General features: G+C 37.9%; 1 protein-coding gene across 1 annotated transcript in view; it reads right to left on the minus strand.

Annotated features, from left to right (window-relative positions):
* Positions 1-3,995: 3,995 nt before the first annotated feature.
* F2R (coagulation factor II thrombin receptor) overlaps positions 3,996-12,373 on the minus strand; it is an 8,917-nt gene continuing 539 nt past the window's right edge. Inside the window, exon 2 of the mRNA XM_085322000.1 lies at positions 3,996-5,418. Coding sequence (XP_085178126.1) covers positions 4,214-5,395 — 1,182 coding nt within the window. The 5' untranslated portion in view covers positions 5,396-5,418 and the 3' untranslated portion in view covers positions 3,996-4,213. The remainder of the gene's footprint in view (positions 5,419-12,373) is intronic.

The raw sequence follows: 12,373 nt of genomic DNA on the forward strand, positions 1-12,373 counted from the left end.
GCTGCGTTGATCTGGTCGCTGCCAGGCCCTCCCCMGGGAGCCCCATGCGACAGCTGTACCTCGTTATGTCAATGCCCTCTAGTGCTGGCTCGGATTATAGCATGTCATTCGTTCAGCTGCTTCTCCAGCTGCCAAGCTATAACTAAGCCATTTCTAGCACTTGCAAAACGCCAAATTCCATGAAAAAAACGTTTATGTGGGTGACTAATTTTAAGTGCATGACAAATTCCATCAATCTCTTTATTTGCTGGGTTTTTTCCTATTTTCTTAGCATTTTGMGGAATCAGACCACAGAAGATGAAAACGACCAATATAAAAAGGCATCACCAAGAATCTGCAACAATAGCAAGATTTTTTTAAATGCATTTGTAATACACCTGACACCTCATCAACTCAAAATATTATTTGGCACAAAGTTTTTAGCCTGCCAGCCTGCCTCATGTAGAAAAGAATGTAGCCCAATTCCCTCATCAGGAAGAAATAAGGTATGAGGAAGACAGGGCATGGGCCAAACAGCACGCGACCACAGAGCGGTTTCATTTCTTTTGGCTGCGCTCAGAATTTCTCCCTCTCTCTCTCTGCTCATTTTCTTTCCCTGCCAGCAGTGCTGGGGTGCAGCAAGCATGAAAGGGTGGTTAGCTTTTCCTGTCAGCTTGATCAGTTCAGTCTTAATACGCTTTTTCTAGTTCAGTTTTTTTTTTTTTTTGAAGTAGATACCACATCGTCTGCATCACTGCCATGCTGCGTGGTTCGGCTTTTTTTTAAATACTCACGGTGCCCGAGACTGGCTCAACAAACTGCCGCTGCTGAGCAGCTCCTTCACTGAAATGAGCTCTCTTGCCACTAACTGCAGCAGCAAAAACTGATACTGAGAAGTGTAGTGCTTTCTAACTACAGAGATACACAGTAGGACTTGAGCTGGCATGGGCTTGGTGGGAGAATCCACCGTCGTGTAGCACTTCTCTGATTTGTGAGCTGGGCGTCCTCTGCAGTAGCAGTTTGCTTATTTTTGCGGTCAGATCAGTCTGAGGCCTTACCAAAACACAAAGCAAAGGTGTGACACTAGATCTGTGAGTTTAAAAGAAGGAAGAACTGTTAATGCTTCAYTTGCTATGAAAAGGTGGTATTTACCACAGGCTATGGCAGTATTGCGCACGGAGGAACTGAATCGTCGCGGCCTGTATTTGCAGGCTTGCTAGAAGCACTTGCAGAGCACCCGTATGGGAGTGAAAYGCCTATGCACATAAAAGGGTCATGGTTTAGACAGGCTTAGGTAACATAAAAATACTTTTCAAAGGCAACTTCTGCACTTTATCTAGTTATCAGGAAATCAGGAGGGTTTCTGAGGTTTGTAAAGCCTTTTCACATACGGGTTATTTGCTGTACCAGCCTTTTTTTCCCCCCTTTGATTTGCATGCAAACCAGAATCATCAGTGAACTCAGTCAGTACTGCGCAGGGTAGGGATGGGAGATACAACACACACATACATAAAATTGTTTTTGGTCATTCTTATTTGGGATCTTTGTTGATGTTCTTAGTCATGAGAATAAACAAAAACAGTTGTGTTTCATCCCTCTCATTTTTTTTTATTCCTCTGGGTAGGAAAAAGTTGCTCATTTGCACATGTTCTCAAGTGCACAGGGGTTACGACCAACAAAATCAGTCCATCTGCTCATTTGGTAGAATCAGTTCCTTGCTTGGTTTGCTGTAATGTGAAGTTGCTGTTTTCAGTCAAAATTGCAAATTTTTTGCAAAATATCTCCTGACTTCTGTTCAAGAAAAATGTTACCAAAAAATTTTAAATTATTGTTTATTTTGGATATAGYGTTTCTCTGGTGGACTTGCACTTACTCTTTTTCATGCTATTTTTGCTGTGAAACTTCTATGTAAAACCATGGGCACTGGTATTCTAAAAAATCAGCCTGGTGTTGTGTCAGCATTAGTCAAAAAGTAAGATTCAGTTTTGGATTGGAACCAAAACATGCTAGTGTCTTTGGCTGAATAACTGTACCTCCCACAAAGTCACAAGAGGCAGAGAAATCCTGCGAGACTGCAGTTTCATCTCATACTATAGATCTACTGCAAAAAGACTATGGTACTGCAGAAAATCCAAATATTTCCTATGCAACATATATATATATACCTGTGAGTCAAGTAATTCCTTCCATCCCTAAACTGTCTCAAAAAAAAAGAAAGCATAATTTTGAAACTTTTGAGTGTGAAGTCAGTGGATGGACTGATGCATAGCTATCTTTTTACACTGTGTGGAGCCCAGCAATTTCCAGGGGCTTACATGCTTAGTATTGAAGTTCCAAAGCACTTTAAAATGATATAATTATATCCAAGAAGAAACAGAATAGGGACCAATTTATTTGGTTAATCTAGGGATGTTTAACAAGAAATGTAAACAAAGGGTGAATGTTTACATATTTTTCTCAAGTTTGTAAATCAGAAAGTAAAATATAAGCAGCTTCATGAGATGCAGAAAAATGGCTGTTATTTTAAGGAAATGCCTCACTATGGTTATGCTAGAGCCAACCACAGAGCAAAAGGAAGCAAACAATTTCCATTACTGTAGAGCTGTTTTCAGCGTACATTTCCTTCTCTCCTAGCTTGTAATACTAACCCTTGCAAAGTTTAGTGACAGCTTCTTCTGACTGTCTAAAAATTAACCACTATCACGAAACAAAATACCATTGCATTGAAAAAAGTTCCAATTAAGTCATAAATCTGAAAATCCTCAGCATACAGCTACAGGAAGAGCATGGATGGTTTTTCTGTCAGCAAGAAGCAGCTGGTTTTTGCAGTTTTAAGATGAACCTGTTTTTTTTTTTTTTTTGTAAAAAACGAAGCAATCCCAATATAATATTAAATAAAATAAGAATGTATCTGAATACACCATATCCACCTTTGAGGTTTTTCAGCCTTACAAACTATATATATGTATATTCTTACTTCTTCATGTACTTATTCAGAAACTACCAAATACTTGGTAACATAAATCTGTAGAGTACCTGGTAATTCAATATTTAATTATGCTTAAGTCTACTAGAGAATAGATACAAAATGGTAAAAGATCAGGGGGTTGGAAAGAGGCTTCTCACCTTCACTGTATCTCCAGAAATATTAAGTTTCTTATCACTTGGGATGGACCAAAGACAGCTTTTATCCATTGCTGTTCTTGCCAGATTACTGTTGCAAATCCTACATTAAACCAATTGCGACTTACTCTGATTTCTGTTTTCCCATAAAATACATCTTCACATTTGCCTCTAAAACTGATTTCCTGTTATTTGACTTTGGAATCTTTTGTAGTAAAAGAAAACTATAGAATGAAGCTAACTTTAGGCTCTACTTTGCCGCAATTGTATGGACACAATGTAAAAAATAAAAATAATCCAAACTTGGCAGAGATACAGGATACTTCGAAGACCTAATCACATGCACGATGACCAATCACATGCAGGAAAACACATTGCAAACTGCAAAACAGGATGCTGAATACTACTTTTTCAGTATATTTTCTGGGTTGCCATTCAGCATTGGTCTATTGTGAAATTTGGATCTAAAAATACCATGATCCAAAATGTAGTCCCAGACAAGAAACTAGTGATAGGAATACTGAAAGAAAAGCTTGTTCTAGTTGCCGAAAAATAGTTTCTGTGATAAATTTCAATAATCAAAGGCTGTTTTTCATGTGTTCACGTTCCTAAGATCATATAAAGTGTTTTGAAGTGGAATATATAAAAATGTAAAACATATAGTTTCAGAGCCTAAGATGCAATAGTAATAATAAAAGTTTATGGATAATTCCAGAAATAAAAAACAAATCGGATAAAACATTACTTGGGAAGATAATTTCACTTTGGTCATGAAGTAATGGAGAGATGGTTCCATAAATGAGCATCTAGTCAACTTAAAAAAGGATTTCATAAAACCCTTGTAATAAATTGAATTAAAAATATTAAAGGATTTGGTTGAAAAAGGAGTTTATTTGAAAAACATTCAACTGCTTTTATTAAAAAATTATTTTTCTGTTCTAAACTAACTTATATACATACACTATACACATATAGGATGCTGAATTGTGCATTACTATAATGAATCCATAGAACGATGTATTTCACAACAACTTGATCTAAGGCTATATTGGATATAATACATTTTTTTCCTGAAATTGTCTAAAAATAAGCAAATGTAAGAGACATTTTCTCAATGCATTGCTAGCAATTTCCTGTAGACACTGTTGTTCACATTACTGGAGCAGGTACCCCTTCTACTAGTGGTCGACATTGACTGGCCACTGCTGTTACTACTGTTAGGATCAAAAGTCTCTTTACAGCCGAAGAGACTGACAAGTTGTCTCTGATATTGAGAAGAAGCATAGTAGTAAATAAAAGGATCAATGCAACAGCTAAAGCTGCTGATACAAACACAAAGTAGATAGGCAAAGTAGAGATACTCTAAACTGTTGTCGTAAGAAAAATGTATATAATGAATTAATAGGAGGACATTTGTTGGTCCAAAACAAATAACAAAAACAGAAAAAACAGCTACACACAAGAGCAAGGCACGTTTCTTCTTATTTTCTTTTGCAACAATACTTGAAGAACTAAGACATCGAATGATACACAAGTAACAGATGGTAGAAATTATAAATGGCCCTACAAAGAAAACAGAAGAGAAGATGGAGAAGAAGTGGACGTAATAGTTGTGAAGTTCAGATTCTTTTAGCACATCATGACAGGTAGTTATATTTAACTTGGGTATTTCCATAGTTTGCTCTCTGATGAGAAAAGGTATAACCCCAGCTATTGCCACAAGCCATATGATGAAACAAGTCACGGAGGCGCGTGTTAATGTGCGCCATGAGAGAGACTGGATGGGGTACACCACCGCTAAGAAGCGATCAAAGCTTATGCTCGTCATAAGCATTATTGAACAGTACATGTTACAGTAGAAGGCAGCAGTGATGAAACGGCACATTCCCGGTCCAAATACCCAGTTGTTTCCAGAAAAATGATATRTAATCTTAAAAGGAAGCACGCTTACAAACAATACATCTGCAATGGCCAAATTCAGCATGTATATTACAGCTGGCTTTTCAATTTTCATTTTTTTCAAAAACACAAGTATTGCTGTAACATTCAGAGGGAGACTCAGCATAACCACTAACGTGTAAACTGAAGGAACGAAAAGCGTCAGCCATGGATTAGTGAGATATCTTTCTGTTTCTGCTGATACTGTCTGCTGTTTATTTAGAGACGCATTAATCTGACTGATGGATCCTGATCCAACTTCTGTGTCATTTTCAGTATCATTTTCAATGTCTTCAAGAGGTATAGGGTCATCGTGGTTATTCAGGTCAGGCATTAAGAAAGTTCTGCCCCTCATGCTGCTGCTGTTAGACTTAATAGCTAAAAAATAAAACAGTATAAAAATTAATAAGCAAATATTTACATACTAAGGGGAAGCCAAAACATCTTGCAAAAAAASGAAAGCTAAGACAGCATTAACAACACAAAGCAATAAGGTTAATTCCTTATTCAAAGCATGGGCTACCCACACGTTTCTCCATTTCTTTTTGTTTTTGCTCTCTGTTACAAGTTTAGTTAAGATATTCCTCCTCTACCTCCTATCTCTTCACTTGTAAACTCTTTATGGCAGGGACTAAACTCTATGCTTAGTAGCCCAATCTCTTTGACGTTCTCTATAACCTACCTTAACATAAATACAGCAATAATTTTGCCACATTTAGTTTTCTTTGCCAGATGTTTTCTCTGGAAATATCCTACCAAATCCTACTGCAACATCAAGACATGCAGGACCAATCTTCGTACAGCTTTTTATCTCTGACAGGAATCAGACTTTTGATTGCACTGAACAAATAACCACACATTTCACTGAAGTACTTTTCCCCAGTTCTACTTCTCATAATACACTCTRTGCATCTAGGACAAGTCTTGGGGCATTTCTGTGACTTGCCCCTAGTGTTTGGTGGCAAGGACATGAGGGTGTCCTGCAGCAAGGGGCAGTGACTGTAACAGAGAAGAAAATGTCAAGAGACCSTTTGGTGCCTTTTGAATGTAGCTGTAACAAATCATGAATTTTGTGTTACAAAGTGTGGTCAGTGTGCATATCGGCTTATTTATATAAGATGAACAAAAAATAAATAAATAAAAGGAGAAGAGCTACTTTAGACACTATTTCAGCAAAGCAATTTGTATTGAGAAACACCCTGGAAGACCATCAGTTTTCAAATTTGACTTAACCGATTTAGGTACAGAATCAATCATACATACTATGGGCAGACAGAAGTGACCTCTATTTAAGTAATGGTCCATCTGTGAAGTTGCRTAACTGATCCTTTTCTGACTCCCAGATTATTAAAACTAAAGTGTGTTAGCTTATATTACTTAGCTGAAAGTACTTCAGCATGATCCACCTGTCTAAAAAAGCTATTCCAAGTTAGCAATAATTGTTTGCTCTAAAGTAATTCAAATCAGTTTATTATGCAGATGAGACCAGCTGGTAACTAAAGCAACTTAAGGATTCACGCAGCAAAGAGAGAGAGTGGCTGAATTTTGGTAAAATTCACACTTGRCTGATATGCATAATCTACGATTTTTAATTTTAAAAACTGTGTACTATAGGTATCATGCTGTATCATGGTAGCATTCTGAGGGAACAACAGAAAGAGCATGTTTGAGACAATAGTTTCGGTATGCAACATAGCCAGTCTGCTGCGGATACAGGCCAGAAAAAAAGGATGCTGAACAAGAACTTGAGTTTGGGAGCTTGTTGTATAGACTGAACTATCATTGTACAGACTGAACTATTTGGTATAGACTATTGAAAACCAAAGCAGCATAGAAGCATGTGGGATTCAGTATGCAATGTTTGCACAGAAGGGCACTAAGCCAAGTTGTAAAAAGTTTTGCTCTGCATTATAAAAGAGAAAATTAACAAAAGACCTTAATTTTTACCTTAATCTTTAACATTATTTTAAAAGTTTATTCCAAACATCTGGATAGCTCCAGAGGTCAGCTTTTAGCTCAGCAGTTTGGRTGCAACATAAATTATATTTAAAACCTCTAGCTCTAGCCATCGCCCAAGCATTATTCTGTGGTTAACACTGAATACTTAGGGGATTTACAGTGCTTAATGATTATTGCAATTGAAACCTGTCACAACTGACACCATTGGTCTATGTTATGAGAATCATAATTATATTTGCATGAAGATGAAGCTAGTTTCTCATGCTTGGAGGCAAGTCTCCATGGTAAGGTGGAGAGATGTCAGCAAGAGTGGTGAAAAAGCTTGGGTAGTACCTCTGCAGTGTATCTGCAGTACCACTTGCTTTACGAATTCAAGACTTCGAAAGCTCTGAATACGCATTTCCTCCATTCCCATATCTGGAACAGAAGATTTTTGAAATGATGATCCTAGTCCCTAAAGCTTGGCACATCCTCCTTAATTCCTCCAACACTGAAAAACAATAAGGAGAACCAAAGGAAGAGATGACATGTTTTCATGMGATGAAGGCATAATTCTTGACCATCCCGACAGTGATTCATTAGAACAACATGAAAATACATTATAGGAGAAAAATGATGATTGGTTGAGCTACCTTTTATCAAACAGTTGAACTTTATTTTAGTTATCACTTACGATAATAGTTACTTACAACATTGCTAATAATTTTAATTATATCCTGAATTCTTGGAGCAAGCTTATTTACAAAATGAGTTTTATATGAAAATTTTTAGACTTTGTGTTAGTCCATTATCAAACTTTTTTAAAAGAAGAATTCTATTACACTAACTAAATAAAATTTGTAAGTAATTTTAATACGATTAAAATTCTCAGAAATAATACTCTAGTTTAGGGGAGAACTACCACCTACTCTTTGTGTAAGTGAAAATGTTCTAAATTCAGAACTGAACTCAACCTTGATGCTGATGATCAACTCCATACTGTGTACTGTGATGGATCATGTCTCCATCTTGAGTTTAGATAATATATAAGGTACTATGTGGGGGTCAAGTCTATGGAAAAAAGGGAATACATCTATTAAAATTAACTAGGTATTACCAACATTAAAGATGAGCAACCTCACACTTGTCATTTGTTTTCCACTTCATAGTAGAGGCAGTAGAAATTTAAAGACTTTCATAATGAAATTCAACTTAATTTTTATATAAAGTACAGCCAAATTTCATTTTTTCCTTGTCAATGCCATTYCTTAAAAATGCACAGCATCCATATCTTATTACACAAAACAATAATGCACTTAGCTACYACTCTGAGGTTCTGGATTCCTTTTGTGTCTGTGTTTATTTTGAAAGAGCTGGTAATCTGAGCTTTATAAAAAGAAAGGAAGAAMATGACATGAAGTCTATTTATTTCAAAAGATCTTTATGGATCTTGACAATAAACACACAAAGATCAGTAACAGGAAACAGGCTTTTCCTAAAAGTTGAGATATTACAACAAAGTTAAGAAAGATACAGTAGGTCTACAGAAAAGAAATGATTTGAAAACTGCTCTGTAATAGCTACAGCTATACCAGAATCTCATGTCAGAAATGCCTTTCTTGTCATTTGAAAGCTGTAGATACTGTCTATAAAATATATTTGACTATAGCTTAAGTACTTTTAATAATACAGATCTATTAGCAGAACAGATGCAAAGTTTTAACAGCATAATAACCATAAATATTCAAACAGTCACCCTAATTGTCATTCAGTTCCTTTGGAAGAGGTCAGACCTCATGGATTATTATTATGACTAATAGAATTCTCACTGTTGATATGACAATGTTAATAGCTGTAGCAAAGTACTTGTAAAATATAAATAGGTACAATTTACTAACAACTAAGAGAGAACAGGATCATAGATCATAGAATGGTAAGGTTGGAAGGGACCTCAGGAGATCATCTAGTCCAACCCTCAGCATAGCCYATAAGGGGAYTGAACCCACAACCTTGGCATTAGYAGTACCACGCTCTAACCAACTGAGCTGAACTCACCCCCAATAAAACGTTCAGTTTCTATCCTGATAGTGTGCAGACAGCACACTGGACTACGTACAGTCTTTCCTCTGCTCCTAATAAGGACTGCGAAAGGCAAAAGTTCAATAGAATCAGTACGATACTTACAATGCCTAAAGCTTTCTTTTATTGCCTGTAGGCTTTGCCCTGATTTTCCAACAAGGATTTAGAGAAGTGATGTAGAGATCTCAGAATGTAGGATTTTTTTATTTTAACAATCTATATAGTGCTGTTCTCCAACAAGAGCAATATTTTGTTGGTCTCCTGATCAGTATATGCATGTTATCCTCATCCTGAAAGGCTCAGCCTCTTTAYGGACAGCTGTTTTGTATTCATTTTATGAATATTTTCATATATAAGAGGCTACTGCATGTATCTTTCTGTGAAAGAAAAAGCTAAGAGCAAAAAATAAAACAGATAAGTTCCAGTTGGCACACAGTTACACAAATACTAGCATTGGCACACAGGAAYGAGTGGAAATGTGACCAGTGGTAGACAAAAAAGCTTAGGTTTTCATCTTTTGAYGATCGCATGCACTTATAACAGCTCCAGCCCATTTTATACAGCACCCTACATTTCCTGAGTGCCAGAAGAAAATTCTGAAATATTTCTGTAGACTTATAAATCTGGTCAGCACTTTACAAACCAGCAATGTTCATGTGCCAGGCAGTGTTTTTGTGAGGTGGAAAATTGCTCTGACTCAAGCCAATTGCATATATCCTTTCTTATGTGCCACTGGACAATTAATAATACTGATTTATGAGCATTACTGATGACAGCTGCATTCATATTATTGGCTTATAATGAAAAGACTATTCCTCTAATCTCCCCTTTGGATAATCCTGCACTGACAAACATCAAGAATCTAAATTACTAAGTGGACCATGAATCAGTTACAGAGTGAGAAGGGGAAGCGAGACACAGGTACAAACAAGGTGAGACACAGTCTTGGAGGCCAGATGACAAATACTTGTTTTCATACCAACAAATAGCCTATTTTCTCTTTTTTAAAAGCGTTTCTTTAGACCATATCTTCCTTTAAACTACTTCTGCTGCCCAAGTGATGTAGTTAAAATCTTGCACATTTTCCTAAACTATCATTTTCTTGCAAGCAGGTGTCTGTTCTTTTTTTGCTTTCCTTCCTTTCTTCCTAATAATTTTTGACCACAGCTGCCCAATTCAAGCCATGGTAGCATCTCTCTCTCTCTCTCTCTCTCTCTCTGCCCAGCTGTCAGCACCGCACCACAGGAAAGTCTGGGCAAGTTCAGTCCTTGGCCAGTCACTGTGGCCTGCCCAGCCTTCAAGAGGCAGGACCAGGTGAGCGGATCGGCAAGCACCTACTGCCAACCCAGTGCTGCTTTTTGCCTCCCGGCAGGTCCACCAGTGGCCACTAAGATGAAAACCAGGGATAGTGAAGGGCCTAGGATAAAGTAGGGGAGTAGCTGCAGGTGCTATGAGAGCAAAGTGCAGGCCTGGGGATACAGCAATGCATGTGTGGGTGGAATGAAGAACATAGTGGTGGAAAGAGGGAGTTATCTGGGACCTCGGGAAAATGACATTCCAGAGGGAGCGGGTGTAGGGAGAGCAGGATGCATGTTTAGACAGTCAGGTTTCATTACTTCTCATGAAATTAATTGCTTTGATTTTCTTTTTTCTTAGTGGCAGTAAGGTAAAACATGAACTGTTTTGATCACTGCTTCTCAAGGAAGCAGCAAATAAACAGTGTAATTGGGGGTGTTCTTTAATGAAGACTATAATTGCAAAAAACAGGAAAAAAAGTTTGAGTATTTCCATAAAATGGAAGAATTGCATTCAAAAGAACAACTTTTGTCTTATTCTACTATTAGCTTATACAGATTGTAATTACCGCCTCCCTCCCCCACCTCGCTTTTTAAGGACATTTCCCTTAGATTCCCTGTAYGAAGCTGGTTATGGTGTCCTTCTACCCATCTGCCCTCATGACGAGATGTTCTTTAGCCTAAATAATTTTCCCTCTCTGATATTCCCTTCCCAGCATAATTGCAAAGACTAGCTATGTCACCTTTCCACCTCCATTTTAGTAGATTAAGCATACTGTGACCCAATATTTCCCCTCACTTGGCAGACACCGTTCCTCTGATCAGCCCTTCCCTGTACTTAGSACTTGAATTTTGTCTTCCCAGCAGCTATTTCAAGGGGCTAAAGTACTGATTTTTACCAGCTATTTGTACAGGATCATTATGGTACCCAAGCAAATGCAACTCTGAGATTACCTTTTGCTTCTCCTTTTTGATTGTATTTTTTTACAGCCACATTAAAAAGTAAACTGCTAATTTGCACTCAGCTCTTTCTCCTGGTGTTCTTCAGTGTTAAATTCAACTTAACAGAAAGCTTTGCTATCTCTAAATGCATAATCTTGTCGTTTGTACTGTTGTACCTTTACCAGGAACTGGGAGGTTATACAGCAAACACCATGTACCTATCATTTTCTATGCTCCTTCCCTCAGCATCTACTGTGCTCAGACAAGTTCTGAGCTAGACAGACCCAGGGACTCACTAGTTGTCACATTTTTATTAATTTAATTGAATTCAGGTCACCAAACTCCGTTGGGGCTGACATTCTGACCTGGTCTGTGTTGGTGGCTCTGCCCCAACTTTGCGCTACCTAAAAAAAAAAAAAAAAAAAAAAAAAAAATCAGTAGGCCTTCTAACTCCTGAACTTGTTAACTAAAGGCAATGCCATTTTTTGGAGGAAATCTGCCAATACCTCCCTCCAGCCCTGTCATTTCCTTCCACTGTAATGTGGCATCACCCGGTCCGTTCTTCAGCCTTGGGACAACACTAAACCATTCTTCATTTTTAATAACCTTTCCTGTGCCTCTGGCTCAGATGCTTGCTGAAATCCATGTGTTTCAGACCTAGGACATTAACCCTTTCAAAAAAAAAAAAAATCTCTTATCAGATGTCTGGCTGATAGTGCTTTTTCAAGGCTAATGTTCCGCTTTAGCCAATTTTCTAGTTATTACTATACCTTTATTCTGTCATTAAAAATTTAAAAGACTCTGCCCTAAAGTTACAAAACAGAGGGCAAGTCTAGAACAAAACGCCAAGGAAAATCTGATCTAAAACCTTAATTGAAACTTCAAAGCAGAACCCCGTGGCCCTGGTTCCGCACGGCTCAGCGATGCTATGTACTAATACATTTCGMTTATTTTTTCTCTGCCGAAGGAGGGGGCTCGTTCGGACCAGGAGGCTCCAGCGAGCACGGCCAAGGCAAACACAGCGGCACCGCTACCCGGGAACAGCCCGCACCGCCCTCGCCTCGCCCCACAGCGGAGCC

This window comes from Rhea americana, unplaced genomic scaffold (assembly GCF_003343005.1).
Source record: "Rhea americana isolate MKP2758 unplaced genomic scaffold, rheAme1 scaffold_74, whole genome shotgun sequence".
In the NCBI taxonomy this organism is placed as follows: domain Eukaryota; kingdom Metazoa; phylum Chordata; class Aves; order Rheiformes; family Rheidae; genus Rhea; species Rhea americana.